At 43.2% G+C, this 20919-nt stretch overlaps 1 protein-coding gene across 1 annotated transcript in view; it reads right to left on the bottom strand.

The window, feature by feature from the left end:
• LOC149449092 (macrophage mannose receptor 1-like) overlaps nucleotides 1–20919 on the bottom strand; it is a 155581-nt gene that overhangs the window by 41290 nt on the left and 93372 nt on the right. The window contains exons 12-15 of the mRNA XM_089693714.1: nucleotides 16218–16417; nucleotides 14661–14788; nucleotides 14118–14205; nucleotides 11887–12031 (exon numbers count right to left, since the gene is read on the bottom strand). Of these exons, the coding sequence (XP_089549840.1) occupies nucleotides 11887–12031; nucleotides 14118–14205; nucleotides 14661–14788; nucleotides 16218–16417 (561 nt within the window). The remainder of the gene's footprint in view (nucleotides 1–11886; nucleotides 12032–14117; nucleotides 14206–14660; nucleotides 14789–16217; nucleotides 16418–20919) is intronic.

Raw genomic sequence — 20919 nt, 5'->3', positions numbered from 1 at the left:
TCCTTCCAATGATAACAATGATGGGGCACTATTCCTCCCAACAACACCAAACATGGGACACTATTCCTCCCAATGATAACAAATGATGGGGCACTATTCCCTCCAATGATACCAATGATGGGGCACTATTCCTCCCAACAACACCAAAAGTGGAGCACTACTCCTTCCAATGATAACAATGATGGGACACTATTCCTCCCAATGATACCAAATGATGGGGCACTATTCTCCCCAATGATACCAATGATAAGGCACTATTCCTCCCCCTAATGCCAAACGTGGCAATGTTTACTCCCACTGATGCCAGGAAAATGTCCACTACTGCTGGCCACAGTCCAGCCCCACTAAAGTTTGAAATACAATAAACTGGCCCTTTATTTAGAAAGTTTGGAGACCCCTGCTTTAGACCAAGCATTATACCACTACACAAGCTAGTCATGCATGGCTAGATATCTCTCCTCCAGCCCATTGGCTGAACAACAGAAAATCAATAGGTTCTCCCATGGAGGATTCTACATTGCTGGTTATTGGCTATACAGCCGAACTGTGACTGCATCTGATTGGCGACAGTCACTATTCGACTAACAATTTTCCACCCGTATCCTTCAGTTTTTAAATTGACCAGATGGTGGTGACAGGGCCACAAACAGCTTGAAATGTGAGCTGTGTATGGCCAGCTTTAGGCCTCTTCCACACAGTACTGATATTTGATCATCAGCTTTTTTTTGGATGTAATTTCAGACCTTTGTTTTGCACGTATTTGCATGTATTTATGTGCGCCTACACAATATATTCTTAGAGAAAATGAATTAATCACTGATCAAAATTGCAGATTTTCCTATTGAGGAATTGCATTTTTTTTCTGTTGAGGAATACGCGGTGCTTGTTTACGCGCTTGTCTGCACAGGCACATTGTAAATAATGGGCTACATTTTACCTCAATAAAAAAATGCTGTAGTGAGCTTTTTCAAGCTGCAGTGTGCAAGAGGCCCTAGGCTCCATTTATACTTGAGCAGAGGATCTTTGCGTGTTTTTTAGATATTTTTTGGAGAGTTTGTACAGTTTTTCAGGCTTGGGAGTATTTTTGCTATTATTTATAGCCAATGGAAAGTTAGTTACTAGGCAAAAAAATTTGAGTTTAGCACATTTTTTTCAGGCATTCCCATTTCAGCCTTTTGGAACCAAAACACGTAACTGCCTAAAAAGAAGTTCTACTTTTTCAAGCAACGTTCAGGTGTGAAAGGGCACTAGTGAATATAATGGAAATCCAAGGAGTCTATTTATAAAACATTTGTTGCACGAATGTCAAACACATTCATACAAGCTGAACGAAACTTAGTTTTTCTAATAACTTCCTATATCAGCAACTTCATCTAGTGGCCAAAATTCTATTTTTTTTAAATACCTTAACGAGAAGGTATACTGCATTTTGGCCACTAGAATGATGATGAAAAGGGGGCGGAGAGCTGAAATTACACTCTGCAGAGCTCAGAGAGAAGAGCTCTGAGAGCTGATTGGAAGGAACAGTCCTGCCCCCCTCCACACAACACACAGGGAGAGAGCTGAGGCTGTCAATCTGCTGGAGGTCCCTCCCGTCACCATTTTTCTCTTGGTGTCAAGAAAACTTGTCAGAAGGAATTCATGTTCATAGCAGTGGAACAAAGCAGCAGACAGAAATGACACTTAGCCCTGATTCACATATATGTGGCTGTGTGGGCCGCGTTTTGAGCAGGCATGAGAGCCCATTCATTTGAATGGACTCCCGTGCCCCATGACACGCAGGGAAGTCCCTGCACTTCTTCCGAAAACTCAGCCCGCACGGGAACCTCGGTTCCCAGTACGGTTGCGTTTTCCAGTGCGGGCGCCGTGCCATTAGAACTAATGGCACTCACCCGCGGGTCCGCATTCCTCTGTGCGGGTGGTGCGGCTGCATGGATTTTCGTGAGGATCCGCAGTGGCACCACCCGCACAGATGTGAACCTAGCCTTAGTGCTCTTAATTTAAACATGTACACAGTATATTCCTTCCTATTTCATGTCTAAGGTTTACAACCACTTTAAATAGGACATGATCCTCTAATTCAGGGGTGTCAAACAGGTGGCCCTCCAGCTCTTGCAAAACTACAAGTCCCATCATGCCTCTGCCTTTGGGAGTCATGCTTGTAACTGTCAATCTTGCAATGCCTCATGGGACTTGTAGATTTGCAACAGCTGGAGGGCCGCCAGTTTGACACCCGTGCTCTAATTGATAGCTTCATAAAAGAGTTAAATATTGATATTCATTATAATATGGGTAACATATAATATATATTATTATTATTGATTCAGGTACTTAGATAGTGCTGTCTTTTTACACAGCACTTTACATATACAGGTGAAACTCGAAAAATTAGAATATCGTGCAAAAGTTCATTTATTTCAGTAATGCAACTTAAAAGGTGAAACTAATATATGAGATAGACTCATTACATGCAAAGCAAGATAGTTCAAGCCCTGATTTGTCATAATTGTGATGATTATGGCTTACAGCTCATGAAAACCCCAAATCCACAATCTCAGAAAATTAGAATATTACATGCAATCAATAAAACAAGGATTGTACGTAGAACAATATCGGACCTCTGAAAAGTATAAGCATGCATATGTACTCAGTACTTGGTTTGGACCCCTTTTGCAGCAAATACTGCCTCAATGCGGCGTGGCATGGAAGCTATCAGCCTGTGGCACTGCTGAGGTGTTACGGAAGACCAGGATGCTTCAATAGCGGCCTTCAGCTCTTCTGTATTGTTCGGTCTCATGTCTCTCATCTTTCTCTTGGCAATGCCCCATAGATTCTCTGAGGTTCAGGTCAGGCGAGTTTGCTGGCCAATCAAGCACAGTAATCCCACGGTCATTGAACCAGGTTTTGGTGCTTTTGGCAGTGTAGGCAGGTGCCAAGTCCTGCTGGAAAATGAAGTCAGCATCCCCATAAAGCTCGTCTGCGGAAGGAAGCATGAAGTGCTCCAAAATATCCTGGTAGACGGCTGCGTTGACCCTGGACTTAATGAAGCACAGTGGACCAACACCAGCACATGACATGGCTCCCCAAATCAACACAGACTGTGGAAACTTCACACTGGACTTCAAGCATCTTGCAGTGTGTGCCTCTCCATTCTTCCTCCATACTCTGGGTCCTTGGTTTCCAAATGAGATGCAAAAGTTGCTCTCAGAAAAGAGGGCTTTGGACCACTGAGCAACAGACCAGGTCTGTTTTTCTTTAGCCCAGGCAAGATGCTTCTGATGTTGTTTGTTGTTCAAAAGCGGCTTGACAAGAGGAATATGACATTTGAAGCCCATGTCCAGGATCCGTCTGTGTGTGGTGGCTCTTGATGCACTGACTTCAGCCTCAGTCCACTCCTTGTGAAAGTCCCCGACACTTTTGAATGGCCTTTTCCTGACAATCCTCTCCAGGCTGCGGTCATCCCTGCTGCTTGTGCACCTTTTTCTTCACACTTTTCCCTTCCACATAACGTTCTATTAATGTGCTTTGATACAGCACTTTGGGAACATCCAACTTCTTTTGCAATTACCTTTTGAGGCTTTCCCTCTTTATGGAGGGTGTCAATGATGGTTTTCTGCACAACTGTCAGGTCAGCAGTCTTTCCCATGATTGTGATTCCTACTGAACCGGACTGAGAGACCATTTAAAGGCTCAGGAACCCTTTGCAGGTGTTATGGCTTAATTAGCTGATTAGAGTGGGACACTGTGAGCCGAGAATATTGCACCTTTTCACAATATTCTAATTTTCTGAGATTGTGGATTTGGGGTTTTCATGAGCTCTAAGCCATAATCATCACAATTATGACAAATCACAGCTTGAACTATCTTGCTTTGCATGTAATGAGTCTCATATATTAGTTTCACCTTTTAAATTTCATTACTGAAATAAATGAACTTTTGCACGATATTCTAATTTTTTGAGTTTCACCTGTATATATTGTACATTCACATCAGTCCCTAAACCTCAAGGGGTGTACACTCCAAGGTCCCTAACTTACATTCATACATACACATACTAAGGCCAATTTAGACAGGAGCCAATAAATCCAGCATATGGTATGTTATCATCAATTTTTGAAAAGCTCTATTATCTTGGTAATCACCTGCAGCAAAGTGTAATACTGTATTCAGGTACACTTTAACCTGTAATTAGTAGAGGTGCAATGGTTAGTAAAGTTATACCTGCGCACACCCCCGCACACGTGCACAACCCACAGTTTTATGTTTGCTATATACTTTATGAAGTAAGGCTCAGTCATTCTCGTTTTATTGGGATTAAAACCTGCAGTTTTTGTTCTCTCCATCTTTCAGTATTATTGTTATTAGTTTAATGCCCTTTTCAACCTTTGTTACATTGGCTGTAATTTGGGAGATAGGCATCTTGCTCTTTGTGCCTTTTCATAATGAAAATGTTCTGTTTTTCTGGCATTCTTTTCCCAGGGGTGACCACGTGCTCCTTATGAAATCAGTTCAGAGGGGCAAGGATTTCTAACCTACAGTTTCAAAGACCAGACTAATAAAAGTGTGTCCAGTAGTTTCAACAGATTTTCTGTTTGGACGTTTTTAATTCTTTTTTCTATGACAGTATTGTAGTGTCTGCTCAGAAAGAGGTGCAGAATTCAATTAGAAATGATTGCCTGGGCACTTATTGTAGAGTGAAGCTGACCTGGAATGTATCGTACATGATATTGTATTGTGTGTATGTGCTTTGCTTTGTACCAGGGGTCTCCACACTGTGGCCCCGAGCTATATCTGGCTCACTAAAGGATTTTATCTAGACTACAGCTAGGGTCAGTGCAATGGCGTAACTAGAACCTTCAGGGCCCCGGTGCAAGAAACCATGAAGGGCTCCTCTGACCCACTGACCAGGACTCTTCCCTCGGAGCATGGTAGCAGAACGCAGGGCCCCTCTGACTCCCTGGCCAGAGCTCTACCCTCTGAGCATGGTAGCAGAACGCAGGGCCCCTCTGACCCCCTGGCCAGGGCTCTACCCTCTGAGCATGGTAGCAGAACGCAGGGCCCCTCTGACCCCCTGGCCAGGGCTCTACCCTCTGAGCATGGTAGCAGAACGCTGGGCCCCTCTGACTCCCTGGCCAGGGCTCTACCCTCTGAGCATGGTAGCAGAACGCTGGGCCCCTCTGACTCCCTGGCCAGGGCTCTACCCTCTGAGCATGGTAGCAGAACGCAGGGCCTCTCTGACCCCCTGGCCAGGGCTCTTTCTTCTGAGCATGGTAGCAGAACACCAAGGCCCCTCTGACCCCCTGGCCAGGGCTCTTTCCTCTGAGCATGGTAGCAGAAAACCAAGGCCCCTCTGACCCCCTGGCCAGGGCTCTACCCTCTGAACATGGTGGCAGAATGCCAGGGCCCCTCTGACCCCCTGGCCAGGGCTCTTCCCTCTGAGCATGGTAGCCGAACGCTGGGCCCCTCTGACCCCCTGGCCAGGGCTCTTCCCTCTGAGCATGGTGGCAGAATGCCAGGGCCCCTCTGACCCCCTGGCCAGGGTTCTTCCCTCTGAGCATGGTAGCCGAACGCTGGGCCCCTCTGACCCCCTGGGCAGGGCTCTTCCCTCTGAGCATAGTAGCAGAACGCAAGGGGCCCTCTGACCTCCTGGCCAGGGCTCTTCCCTCCGAGCCTGGTGGCGGAATGCTGGGGCTCAGTCACAAGTGTGACCTTTGTGACCCTGGTCATTCTGCCACTGGTTTCAGTACTTTTTTATTTTTGCTATTTTATTTTTTTTATTATTTTTTACAATATTATTTTAAAATTATTTTTTACCATTTTTTTTTAGGAGTCCTGTTGGGGTGGCTTTCGTGACATGTCAGGGGTCTAAATAGTCCTCTGATGTTCCAACTTTGAGACAGAGAAAGGAGATTGAGGACACAGCCCTCATTCTTCTCTGCAGCCTCAGCTGCACAGAATGAATGGACAGGAATAGCTCTGTACAGAACGTCCTGTCCATTCATAAACTGAAGCATAGTAAATACAATTTACTATGCCTCAATTATGAATGAACAGAGTCAGGGACCAGTACGGATCACTGACTCTATTCATTAAGACAAGGAAGGGGCTGGTAAATGGCCCCTTCCCGTTCTCCATCCTGACAGCATTCCCCACAGTGGCCAGCAGGAGAGGAAAGGGGGAAGCTGGCAGAGATGCAGGGGACTAGGGGAGGCCATAAGAGCGCACAGGAGGCAAGAGAGCACACAGGCGGGCAGCAGAAAGAAGCTGGATAGGAGGAGCGGCTGCATACAGAGGAAAAGATCTCCCTATTTTCCATCTGCAGCCACTGAATCTCTGCAGGAGGGAGAGGAGGAGAAGCGGCATTCAGCAGCTGCAGGAGGAAAATGGGGAGATTGGTTCCTCTGTATGCAGCCGCCCCACTGCTCCTCCTATCCAGGTGTACAGGGGGGGCTGCGACTGGAGCATGGGGCAGGTTCGAAATTGCACCCCTGTAGGTACGACCCTGGGTCAGTGGTGCATCCTCAGTGTTGACCTACTGTGCTCTTACACGGGTCTTACTTCATGTCAGGCTTGATGTAAGGAAGGCCTCTGATGGGGATTTCAATGTAAGGAGGAACTCTGATGTGGAGTCTAATATACTGGAGGACTGTGATGTAAACGGGACTATATAGAGGACATTGATGGGGACCCTGATGTAAGAGGGGCTCTAATGAGGACTCTGATAAAAGGTAGGACTCTGATGGGGACCCCAATGTGAGGTAGGACTTTGATGAAGACTGTGATGTAAGGAGGACTCTGATGAAGACTGTGATGTAAGGAGGACTCTGATGAAGACTGTGATGTAAGGAGGACTCTGATGAAGACTGTGATGTAAGGAGGACTCTGATGTAAGGGGGCACTGTGATGGGTACGATTGATGTAAAGTGGCACTCAGATGCAGACAGTTGATATAAGGGGGCAGTACGATGCAGACAGTTGAAGTAAAGTGTCACTCTGATGGGGACTCTGGCGTAAGATGGGACTCTTATATAGTCCTATAGACCTGCATTAGTCATCATTGGTGGGGACAAAACCAACTGAAAGTGACAAGCTGTTTTTTGGCTGCGGTAATGAAGCATGGCTTCGCAGCCATAGCATGTGTATAGCCATGAGCAACTGCATGTTACCATTCAGGCAGGTAGTAGGGGCAGTAAAACTGTGGCTCAGCCACCTGGCTGTACTGCCTGGCCACATGTGTGAATGAAGCCTTATTTTCACAAGAGAGAGGCTGCAGCTGCTCTTGGAACATACAGCAAGTCAAACACCTTCTGAAAAGCGATCTGCAGCAGATTGCTTTTCAAAGGAGCAGCAGCATAGCTGCACATGTAAACAAGCCTTTACTGAGGAAGTATAGAGGCTACCATTGTTGACCTTGCTTTCTGAACATACTAGTTACCATGTTTAAGTAAGGCTGACCCAATGGCTTCAGTGAAGGAGGTCAGCAATGACAGCCCCATTTGTAAAGTTTTTTTTTTTAGCTTTTATTACATTGTAACTGCTTTACTTTAATGAAGAATTGAAGGCACTTTTTTTTTTTTTCATTTTGGGTATAATAGTAGGGGGATATAAGCCCTGTCAGTTTTTTTGACATCTGTGTCCCATTGGGAGGGAATTTCCTTCACTTCCTGTCCCATAGCCACAACAGGAAGTGAGAGGAAATCCCTCCGAAGTGAGTGAAAGTATTGGCAGTCACCCTGGTCACCAGAACTAGTGTCCCCATTGGATGATTTCTCCTCTATTACTGTTCTGGTGACCACACAACATTTGAGATTTTCTATCTTTTTTACTGATAATGGCCACCAGGACAAATAGAGAAGGTAAATCTCCCTAATAGGGGCACAGAGAGCAATAAAAACTCGACAGGTGTTCTAATCTGCCTCCACTCTAAGACTACATAGAAGGTCTTGCCTTTAGTTATACTTAAAATGTTACTAAACCTACAACAGTAAAATCAGTCTATATATGCAGTACACCATGCTTGCTATACTCATTGTGGAACCTAAGGGGTTAATCCTCTGCATTGTGTAAAAAGGCTGTTTGATCCTGTCTTCTCTGATCATCCCCTTCTTCTACTGTCCCCAATCCATCTGCTGGCAGAACAGAGCCTTGGGGGCAAGCTGCACATGCTCAGTTTGATATGTATTGCGAGAGATTTTTTTTTTTCCTTGGGAGTGTGCAAGTGATCAGCACAGGGCCAATCAGCACTGTCCAGACAGAGGGTCAGGGGGTATGCAGCCTCATAGGAAAATCAGGAAAGAATGAAAACTCTTCCTACAAGCTTTAATCAGTGCTTGGCTGAACACTGATAGAAGTCACAAGACTGCTCTAACTGCTGATTAGAAAATGTATTTAGCAGTTTATATTTACTAAAATAATTGCATTTCCATGTTCTGTGTACTGTGGGAGACCAGATATAGTGAATGCAGGGTCCGGGGAGACGAGATATAGTGAATGCAGGGTCCTGGAAGACCAGATATAGTGAATGCAGGGTCCTGGGAGACCAGATATAGTGAATGCAGGGTCCGGGGAGACCGGATATAGTGAATGCAGGGTCCTGGGAGACCAGATATAGTGAATGCAGGGTCCTGGGAAACCAGATATAGTGAATGCAGGGTCCTGGGAGACCAGATATAGTGAATGCAAGGTCCTGGGAGACCAGATATAGTGAATACAGGGTCCGGGGAGACCAGATATAGTGAATGCAGGGTCCAGGGAGACCGGATATAGTGAATACAGGGTCTGGGGAGACCGAATATAGTGAATGCAGGGTCCGGGGAGACCGGATATAGTGAATGCAGGGTCCGGGGAGACCGGATATAGTGAATGCAGGGTCCTGGGAGACCGGATATAGTGAATGCAGGGTCCGGGGAGACCGGATATAGTGAATGCAGGGTCCTGGGAGACCAGATATAGTGAATGCAGGGTCCTGGGAGACCAGATATAGTGAATGCAGGGTCCTGGGAGACCAGATATAGTGAATGCAGGGTCCGGGGTTTAGCAACACTTTAAATTTAGAAAATATGAGGTTCTTTTTTCTTGGAAAAACAATCTCAACCACTAGATGTCAGCAACATACCAGAAATCCCATACTTCTCATCATGGGGCGTTGTTCAAACTTTATGAGCCATCCATTGTGGATGGGATGGCGCTGAACCAGCACTGGCATAGGATGTTCAGGATGTGCTTCTGCATTCAACACAGTGACAACAAGACATGTTTACAAAAGCCGCAAATGATCAGTTCTTTGGCCTTTTGCTGCCTTTTCACCATGAAATGCCCATCAAATGATCTGCTAATATAAAATGAATTATTTTCTGAAAATGTTGATTTTGGGATTTCCCTTTTCGAATAGCGGTTTATTTTATTCAAAGGCACACTTATGATTTTTGCAGAAGCCCTACACGCTTGTTCGCCGTTTGCTTCCTGCACCCAACACAGCAATGCTGTTATAGCACCCACGAGCAATAGGATGACCATCATCCTATTAACCCTTGGTTCACGCCTATGTGTTTTTAGTGCATTTTGCAGAAATGCACCACAGTCCATTTAACATAGTTTCCTATGGATCTAGTTCACATCTGTGCGTTTTAAGTCGCTGCATTTTTTGGAGAGGGTCAGGGATTTTTTTTTCCCGCAGCAGATTGTGTTTTGCGTGTAGTAGACTTCAATGGACCAGCACCAAAAACGCAAGTGTTAAATTTTTTATGTGTTTTTTTTTATGTGTTATGTGTTTTTTTGGCGAATAGGAAAGAATGATAGTTCTGTTCATGTAGTGCAACTTTTAAGTGACTTTGATGTGACTTTACACTCTCTGGCACTCAAGCAGCATCAAAGTCGTGCAGGAACCTTTATGTACCCAAAATTGCATGCTAGGGTCAGGGTGGGAGTTAGAGTTAAATGTTAGGGTTAAGGTGGGAGTTAGGGTGGGAGTTAGAGTTAGGGTTAAATGTTAGGGTCAGGGTGGGAGCAGGGGCGGACTGACCATTTGGAAACTCGGGCACTGTCCGAGGGCCCGGGGTCAGTAGGGGGCCCCATGAGATGCCCCTGGTACCTTTTTCATAGGCTTTTTTGAGTTTGGGCAAGGACACAGGGGCCCCATGATCCCTTATTGCCCGGGGGCCCCATGAGTAGTCAGTCCGCCCCTGGGTGGGAGTTAGAGTTAGGGTTTGGGTTAGCGGTAATTATTAGTGTTAAAATGCAAATTCTAACAACTGCCTCTAACCCTAATTCTAACCATTACAGCTAACCCTAGGCCTTAACCCTAACATGCAACTTTGGACACAAGGATTCCTGTACTACTTTGATGCGCCTTTCATGCTACTTTGATGCTACTTAAATGTCAGAAAGTGTAAAGTTGTATTAAAGCTGCACAGTTGCGGACTGACAACTCATGGGGCCCCCGGGCAATAGGGGATCATGGGGCCCCTGTGTCCTTGCCCAAACTCAAAAATGCCTATGAAAAAGGTACCAGGGGCATCTCATGGGGCCCCCTACTGACCCTGGGCCCTCGGGCAGTGCCCGAGTTTCCAAATGGTCAGTCCGCCCCTGAAGCTGCATAAACATTGCACTACATGAACAGAACTGTCATACCTTCCTATTAGTCCAGAAAAAAAAAAACAGCATAAAAAATGCTTGTTCAAAAAAAACAAAACACACTGGAAAAATGTATCAACTGCAACCTGCATAGGTGTGAACCTAGCCTAAAACAAGATCACTGGCCATGTTCATTTTTTTTAATTGCTATGCCCATTAGCCTTCAAGGTATCGGCGAGAGCAAAAATGCAAGAAAATTCCAAATTTTGGGGTGTCACCAGAACAGGAATAGAGAGGAAATCATCCAATGGGGACATTAGTTTTAGTCACCCAGAGGACAACCAGGGATGCCTTCACTTTGAGATATTTCCTCTCAATTGCTGTTGCAACTATGGGACAGAAAGTGAAGGGAAATCTTCACAATGAGACACAAATGGCAAAAGGAAAACACATAAAAATAGCCAATTTGTTTGCTAAAGTATAATGTGATGTTGTATCGAGTAAATAGATACCAAATATGTCAAGATTTAAAATTGCGCATGCCCTTGAAACGGCAATGTTATCCATAGGTGAAGCGTTAAATGTTTTTAGAGATGATCATTTTAGAGATAATGGTGAATAATGGCCTGAACGTTATTGCTCTCATTCCAACATTCATGGCGATACCTAAGAGCTGTGGTGCAATCCCCGTTTACATATGTATCCTGTTTGGAAGATTTCATTTTACTTTTTTACTGGTCCTGGAGACAAAACAGGAAATGCAATGAAATCTCCCCACAATAAATAGAAAGTTGTAAACTTTTTGGATTTCCCTTCGCCTTCTGTCTTTGTGACAATGCACACCATTCATCAATGTTTATGGGCCCTACCATTGCTAGCAGAAGACATTAGACACCACAATATCAGGAACTTTAAACATCAGAGGACTCAAGTTGCAATCTCTATTTAAAGGGACTCTCTCTTTTTTAAGGCAATTGTTATTCAATTTAGGATACGTATATCTATTTATGTCTATTTATTTAGCAATAAAAAATTGTCGATCTAATGCCTTCCTATTCTCTGAAAAACTAAAGAAAAGAATGACTTTACAAACACTTTAACAATCTAACTATTGGAGCATGCACAATCCAGCGGGCAGATCATTAATGTCTATAAGCACATTATGCAAGTCTTGATTTTGAAGACACTACTATGAAAAAAAAAAATCTGTGTTTGCGCACCACAACCGCAAACCAAACAAGTAGCTTGCAGTTGCTGTGCGGTCCCGCAATGCAATGTTGCCATTCGGCAATTCAAAAAAATAACAGTAAATACCTTTTTTTAGCTCACAGATCCAGTCTGCTGGATGTTCGCAGTGCCTGTCGTTCCAGGACAGTCTGTAATCAGTGCTCAGCTCTCCGCACAGTTCCACGCCCTGGAAGTTGTTAGGTTCTCCATAAGCCCAGTTTTCATAAATTAGCTAAAAAGAAAAAAAAAAACATCACTAATGATTCTGTTAGGCTATGTTCACACCTAAGAGTCATGTTTTCATGTTCGTGTTTTTGAGCATTTTTTCAGAGCAGAATTTTTTTTGCAGCTTTTGTCAGGTGCTTTTCAACTAGGCATTTTTTATGTTGCCAATGGAAAGTTTGCAGAGCTGCTGTTTGAGCTGAAAACGTGCAGCAAAAGCTAGAGAAAACACTTGTGTCGCACATTTCAGGCGTTTCCATTGAAGTCTTGGAGGACAAAAACACTCAATTCTGCCTTAAAAGTAGCTAATGTACTTTTTTGAGCGACAGGTGTTTTGCTGAAAGCGACAGAACGCTCAGGTGTGAACAAGGGCTATTGAAAACAGTAGGTTTTTGCTTGTTGAGCGTTTTTGAGATTCAACGCTCAAGTGTAAATGAGGCCTTAATATTTGGCCTGGGTGACAGGTTTTTTGATTGCTTTAGAGATGCTTCTCTGCCTAAAAGTCTCTGGGCATGCAAAAGCGGCTGGAGCAAGTCATGTGCAGCTCAGCTGCAATGAAGCCCCTCGAATTGCACTGCATTAGACCACCCAAATCTGGGTCCTTTGGGTTATTGCACAATAAAATCCATTTACAGCCTATAGGGTCAGCACAGTGGCTGAATGATAAATACTTCCGCCTGGCAGTACTAGGGTCGTTGGTTCAAATCCCAGCCATAGCACCACCTGCCTGGAGTTTGCATGTTCTCCCTGTGCCTGCGTGGGTTTCCTCTCGGGTACTCCGGTTTCCTCCTGTTGGTTATGTGTTAGAGAAGACACTGGTAGCTTGTGATGAGGCAGAACACTGTTTTACTTGTGTGGCTTAAGTTGCAAACATACAGAACACATTTCAGCAGACATCTTGGTTTTGAAGAGAGGAAGGAAGAGAGAGAACTAACATGTTTTACACACATGCACAACTAGTAACCTTAGTGTACAGTGCCATCTACTGGTCAAGTGATATTAACACACAATACTATATAGTACATGCTGTTGTATTCCCAACACCCCTTCTCAACGGCATGTGCATAATTATATGACATTTAGTCTCTTTTGTAGAAAACAATGACGTTCCCTTGGCAAAGGTTTGGTGAGTGCATCTGCAGTCATCTCCTCTGATGGGCAGTACTGGATGTCGATAACTAAAGCCACACAAGTAAAACAGTGTTCTGCCTCATCACAAGCTACCAGTGTCTTCTCTAACACATAACCAACACCTCCCACACTCCAAAAACATGCTGGTAGGTTAATTGGATCCTGTCTAAATTGACCCTAGTATGTGTATGTATGTATGAATGTAAGTTAGGGACCTTAGTTCAGGGGTGTCAAACTGGTGGCCCTCCAGCTGTTGCGAAACCACAAGTCCCATCATGCCTCTGCCTTAGGGAGTTATGCTTGTAACTGTCAATCTTGCAATGCTTCATGGGACTTGCAGTTTGGCAACAGCTGGAGGGCCGCCAGTTTGATACCTGTGCCTTAGATTGTACACACCTTGAGGGTTAGGGACAGGGGTGGACTGACAACTCATGGGGCCCCCGGGCAATAGGGGATCATGGAGCCCCTGTGTCCTTGCCCAAACTCAAAAAAGCCTATGAAAAAGGTACCAGGGGCATCTCATGGGGCCCCCTACTGACCCCGGGCCCTCGGGCAGTGCCCGAGTTTCCAAATGGTCAGTCCGCCCCTGGTTAGGGACTGATGTGAATGTACAATATATATGTAAAACACTGCGTAAATTGACAGCGCTATATAAGTACCTAAAATAAATAAATATTGCTGGCATAGTAATCTTTTTTGCTGTTATAGTAATATTTTTTTATTAAATCGTGAAGATAGTATAAAATTATTGAAGCCTTAGTACAGACATCAAGAATAAAGTCAATATAAAGGCTTATGTTGATTCAAAAAGTCTTTCACTGTGCCTCGAATGGCAGTTCATGGTCTTTCAATTTATTTTTTTAGACTATACTTTTCTTTTTTTTTGTTAACAGTTTCCTTTCTGCACATGTGTGAAATGATAAAGTCAAACATGAGATCTAAGAAACACACACAGAGTTACTTACAGCTGAACCGTCCGACCACTGAAAGCCTTCAATAGGATCGCTGCTCATTAGGCCTATCCAGAAGATGTGACGGTACATGCCGGCTTGCCTGAAAGATTACAAATGTTATACGTCTATGTAAACCTTGTCTTATTTTTCTTTATTTCCTTACTAATAAAAAAAGCAATACTGCACTTCTACTACAGTGCCTAGAATACATTTGCAGAATTTAAAGATGGTTCCACTTTGAATCATTTCCCCCCTTCTATGGCACTACCTTCCGCTCATCACGACCCATTCAAGTGAATAGGGCAGCACTGCAAGGGCCCTGCAACTACGCGCAATGCACACTAGTGCGGGGGTCCTCTTCACTGCCTGTGAAATGCTCTCTGAAGAGCAATTCAAATGCAGATTGCTCTTCAGAAACCAAAGCTTGTGTGATTTACCCCTTAAGATTTTCATGTATCAAATGTATGAAGTGATAAAATAATGATCAAAATTGAAAATATTTGCTATAACTAAAATCATATAATAGATTACTACACAAAACATATTACTACTTACATTGTCATTGCAGACACCACCTGTTCTTCATCTTTACTATTCAGGCTGAGTAAATCTCCTCCTATTGCTCGGCAAAAGTCCCGGGATTCCATCCATGACTTTTTCTCATCGTTCTCTTTTGTATAATACTGTGATGAGAAAAACAGATAAATACTGTATGGATAAGTAAATGGCTTACAGTGACAGCAGCTACTTGAAGGGTGTAGTGGGGGAGCTGAGATGATAAGTCACTGCTGGGAGGGGCACAGGGTGAGCTAAGCTTCTGAGTCACTGCTGGGAGGAGAAGCAGGGTGACCTGAGCTGGTGAATCACTGCTGGGAGGAGAAGCAGGGTGACCTGAGCTGGTGAATCACTGCTGGGAGGAGAAGCAGGATGACCTGAGCTAGTGAATGACTGCTGGGAGGAGAAGCAGGATGACCTGAGCTAGTGAATCACTGCTGGGAGGAGAAGCAGGATGACCTGAGCTGGTGAATCACTGCTGGGAGAAGGAGCAGGGTGACCTGAGCTGGTGAATCACTGCTGGGAGGAGAAGCAGGGTGACCTGAGCTGGTGAATCACTGCTGGGAGGAGAAGCAGGATGACCTGAGCTAGTGAATCACTGCTGGGAGGAGAAGCAGGATGACCTGAGCTGGTGAATCACTGCTGGGAGAAGGAGCAGGATGACCTGAGCTGGTGAATCACTGCTGGGAGGAGAAGCAGGATGACCTGAGCTAGTGAATCACTGCTGGGAGGAGAAGCAGGATGACCTGAGCTAGTGAATCACGGCTGGGAGGAGAAGCAGGATGACCTGAGCTGGTGAATCACTGCTGGGAGAAGGAGCAGGATGACCTGAGCTGGTGAATCACTACTGGGAGGAGAAATGCTGGGTCACTGTTGGAAGGTGGAACTAGACTGAGATGGAACTGTTAGGAGGGAAGCAGGAACACCTTTAGCTGCTGGGTCACTGCTAGTAGTTGGGGAGCTAAGATGCAGAGAAAATCTTTAGCGATTCTGCTCTGAACTTTAAGGATGAATTGCACCACAGTGCAGGCAGCTACATAGGTCAGAGGGCTTGTTTTAATGAACTTTTACTGTTTGTTAAGGATATGTAAACACATAAATGTCCATAGCCTGGCAACAGATTCACATTAAAATTATTTCTTTTTTCACAGGTTTTAATTGCATGTACAACGTTGGTAGCCCTATTTGTCTATTTCGTAGCAGTGGACAATGTCTGTAGCTTACTCTTTACTTTTTTTAAATGTCAACTGAGTTTCATTGAAAATAGAGACGGTACTGTGTGAACCTTCTCCAGGATCAGCCTGCACACAAACAACACACTTACCCTGCATGATGGCAACTTCCACACAAGTTGTTTAGCAAGGGTGCTCATAGTACGGACAGAAAGATGGGGGGGGGGTGTATAGGACTCACCCAACATATAGTCCCTAAAAGCCTCAAATTTCATCTGACTTTTAATTCAGGCTGGAGAATGAAATTTACCATCTGATTGCCTTTTAGCATTGTCAAAAATGTGCATCCCACTAATGTAAAATGTATAGTAATCTCGCTACTTACTTTGTAACAGGAGCTTATATGGGGGCTTGTCCTCCATCCCGTCGGGCATTTTGGCTCTGGCGTTGTTGTAGGGACTGGGGGTGGTGTCACTCCTTCTGCCCACTTCTTGCAGACAAACTTAGCCTTCTCATCACATTTAATGACATCCCACAATCCACCTTTGTTTCCAGTTCTCATCACAACACAACCTTGTTTTCTCCCTTCAAAGGTTTATTAAAAATAAATGTCAATACAATTTTAATCAGGAACCTTAATGCAGGTTCACACAACGCTGTGCTTTGTCCATGTAGTACAAAGTGACAGGTTTTCTTTAATTACATCAACCCTTCTCACCTTCATAGTTGCATATACTCACCTCTGCTTTGATCTCACACAATCTGTCAACTGATGGGTAAGTAGGGAATTGCAAGCACATGATTCGTTCCTCTTCTATACATGTGACAGTGCAGGTTCTTGGTGATTGTCCTCAGCCCTGTGTAAGCTCTGACTAAATCAAGAATACACAAGACTTCCTATTCTCCTCAGCTCCTAGCAGCTGAACAAAGCAGCAGGGGAGTGGAAGGAAAACGAGTACAGTATGTGCTGCTGGGGAACATTTGTTCAACTTTATTTTTATTTTTTTGTGATAGGTGGACTTCTGGAACTCCACATCACAAGTGAGATCAGAATTCTTATTACGAATACTTGTTTTAGGTCTTTGACTCGGCCCAAATTTACTAGAAACAAACAGCACAGGATGAGCCTTTACTACGAGAACAAAAAAAAGTACACTGAAACTATGGCTGCCACATGATCCCCATTTATAGTGAGAGGGCTGCCTTACCCATAAGGCTTTTCTACAGCCTGGCATACATGGATCAAAATTTAGCTTGTTCAGCGGGGATTTGCTAAATTTTTTTTTTTTTTAATTTAAATATTTATTGGTTTTTCACAGTAATAACAAAAACATTTTCATCTCAATCATAATAAATATACAATTATTTCTTATTACTTTATTTTTCCCCTCTTAAAACATTACCCCCTTCCCCTCCCCCAGAACCCCTCCCCACTCTGCATTTTTCACTATCTTTTTTCCAAAGCAAGCATATCCTCCCCATCTATCCATTCTATGACTTTCTACTTTTCACTTTCTCACATTTGCTACAAAGTTTTCCCATTTTTCCCATTTCGCAGAATATACCTCCAACTTATCTTCCTGTATATAATATAACTTCTCTATTTTACTAATCCAGATTACTGTTTCTATCCACTCCTCCTCTTTCGGTATTTCGTTTTTCTTCCAATACTTAGGGATCAGGCTTTTTGCCGCGTTCAAATAGTACCCTAAACCTAATTTCTTATATTTGCTAACTGATAGCTCTGAACTATGTAACAGGCACATTCCTGGATCTAACCCGATGTTCATTTCAATAATGATCTCTATTAAATGTACTATTGTTTTCCAGAATATTTGAATTTTTGGACATTCCCACCAGATATGATACACTGTCCCCACTTCCCCACATTCTCGCCAACACCACTGTGATTTCTCCCCACTTATCTTACATTCTACACTCGGAACAATGTGACAATCTTGTCAAACATTTATAATTTGTTTCTACGACCCTCAAACTAACATTTTCGTGAACTAATCTGTTTATTTTTTCTGTTTTTCTTCATCTAATACCACCCCCATATCTCTTTCCCATTTCACTATGTGCATTGGTTTAGTGTTTGTGTCTAATTCTGTGAGGATTCTATATATTTTAGCTGTTCCGTGTTTCCTATCCCCCCGTGCATCCAACAACCTTTCAAACAAATTCCAGTCCTTTTTCATTCTCAGGGGTTTTGGGAGATTTCCCCAAAAACAATTTAATTGGTGATAATGCCACTCGTGTAACCTAGTGAAAATATTTCCCTTTTCCTTTTCCAACTCTTTAAAGGTCTTCAATTTCCCTTCCCTCATTATATCTCTAAGTTGGACATCTTCCTTTATAAACCATCTACCTGTTATCTCTTCTCTACCTGGGGGAAAAAATTCTGTATTTCTTACTGGCATTAGTATAGAATTAAATTCCCATTTCATATATTTGTGTATTTTATCCCATTCCCTTAACACATTTATAGTGTACAAACTTAATTCCTCCTTCAATCCTCTATATTGTGCCCGTAACCATATAATTCTATTCAAATTAGTTCCACTAAGTGAATTTTCAATTTTTACCCAACTTTTCCCCTCTAAATTGAACGTCCTGTCAAAAATTCTCCCTAATATTACTGCTTTGTAATATCTCTTAATATCTGGAACTCCCAGAACGCCCTTCCCTTTATCTCTACTTAGTATTTCATGGGACACCCTCGGTTTTTTATTTCTCCAGATATATCTTGTTATCATTCTTTTTATTACTTTAAAAAAGGCTTCCGGGAGTTTAATTGGGATCATTTGAAATCTATATCAAATTTTCGGAACGATTATCATTTTTACCAGGTTTATACGTCCTAACCATGATGGAATTCCTCTTTCTAAAGTTTTTAATTCCCCCTTCACTTCATTTAATAATGAAATATAGTTTAGTTTATACAAGTTCTTATACACCGCACTAAGCCTTACTCCCAAATATTTTATATCTCTTTCTTTCCAAATGAAGGGAAATTCTTTTTGTATTTTCTCTTTTTCGCTTTTTGGGATATTTATATTTAAGATCTCAGTTTTTGTTGAGTTGATTTTTAAATTTGATAGTTCCCCATATTCCTTCAGCAATTTCATTAAGTTTGCCAGTGTTATCCTGGGATTCCCCACATAAAACAGCAGATCATCAGCAAAGGCCGCCACTTTATGCTCTACGTCTCCTATCTGAATTCCCCTTATATCTCCATTCTTCCTTATTGTTGACAGAAGAGGCTCTAGTGAGGATTTGCTGAATTTTTATCCATGTATGAGCAGGGAAGTTGTCCAGAAGTTGATCTAGCGATCCATTTCTATACAATCGCCCAGTTGGATTTTCCCTGCTGGTCAATGTACAGCCCTGGTCAAAAGTTTTGAGAATGCCATATATATTAATTTTCACAAAGTCTGCTGCTTCAGTGTTTTTAGATCTTTTTGTCACGTTACTATGGTATACTGAAGTATAATTACAAGTATGTCAAAGGCTTTTATTGACTATTACATTACGTTTATGCAAAGAGTCAATATTTGCAGTGCTGATTCTTCTTTTTCAAGAGCTCTGCAATTCGCCCTGGCTTGATGTCAATCAACTTCTGGGCCACATCTTGACTGATGGCAGCCCATTTTTGCATAATCAGTTCTTGGAGTTTGTCAGAATTTGTGGGGTTTTTTTGTTCACCGCCTCTTGAGGATTGACAACAAATTCACAATGGGATTAAGGAGTTTCCTGGCCATGGACCCAAAATTTTGATGTTCCCAAGCCACTTAGTTATCACTTTTGCTTTACGGCAAGGTGTTCCATCATGCTGGAAAAGGCATTGTTCATCACCAAACTGTTTTTAGATGGTTGGGAGAAGTTGCTCTTGGAGGATGTTTTTGTACCATTCTTTATTCCTGGCTGTGTTCTTAGGCGAAATTGTGAGACTGCCTTGGCTGAGAAGCAACTCCACACATGAATGGTCTCAGGATGCTTTACTGATGGCATGACACAGGACTGATGGTAATGCTTACCTTTTCTTCTCCAGAGAAAGTTTTTTTCCGGATGCTCCAAAACAACAGAAAGGGGATTCATCAGAGAAAATGACTTTACTCCAGTCCTCAGCAGTCCAATCACTGTACCTTTTTCAGAATATCAGTCTGTCCCTGATGTTTTTCCTGGGGATAAGTGGCTTCTTTGCTGCCCTTCTTGACACCAGGCTATCCTCCAAAAGTCTTCGCCTCACTGTGTGCAGATGCACTCACACCTTCCTGCTGCCATTCCTGAGCAAGCTCTGCACTGGTGGTGCCCCGATCCCACAGCTGAATCAACTTTAGGAGAGGGTCCTAGTGCTTGCTGGAATTTCTGTGGTGCCCTGAAGCCTTTTTCACAACAATTGAACCTCTCTTTGAAGTTCTTGATGATCCAATAAATGGTTGACTTAGGTGCAATCTTAGTAGCAGCAATATCCTTGCCTGTGAATCCCTTTTTGCGCAGAGCAATGAGGACTGAATGTGTTTCCTTGCAGGTAAACAATTATTTGTGTCATTCTCAAAACTTTTGACCAGGGCTGTATTCTGACAGCAGGGAGGTCAGCATACAATAGCTCAGTGGGGAGTATTCCCCCATCCACACCAAGTGTGTGGATGAGGGAATTATGATTCATCTATGGTGAGCCTAAGCTTGCTGGCCATAGTTCAATGGTTTAAAAACAAGATCTTCACAAATCTCGAATCCTCAGGCTTTGCCTCAAACCCATGGTGGCAGTGAACCTGTACCTCTCCCCTAACTGGGAGCCATTTAGTTTTCTTAAGAACTGTGTGTTATAAACATACATTGTGTTTTTTTTATGTCCTTGTTTAGAAAGCTTTTTATTTTTTTTTGCATGCTATTGCTGCTGATCTCCTCTAGCCTTTTTCAGCCACTTCCTGTCCACATGCACTCACTCCATTGATGGAGGCACATGATTGCTCTAGACTAGTTTATTTAATGTGATAATAACAGAAAGTGCCTTCTCCACGAGTTTTACCCCAGCAGCCTGTAAGCGCCAACCTCTCCACAATGCAAGAGAGCAATTGATA

The sequence above is a fragment of the Staurois parvus genome, unplaced genomic scaffold (genome assembly GCF_062004578.1).
Source record: "Staurois parvus isolate SC_StPar_1 unplaced genomic scaffold, SC_StPar_1.0 ptg000636l, whole genome shotgun sequence".
In the NCBI taxonomy this organism is placed as follows: Eukaryota; Metazoa; Chordata; class Amphibia; order Anura; family Ranidae; genus Staurois; species Staurois parvus.
Note: the sequence above shows the minus strand (reverse complement) of the source record. Positions and strands in the feature narration are given on the sequence as shown.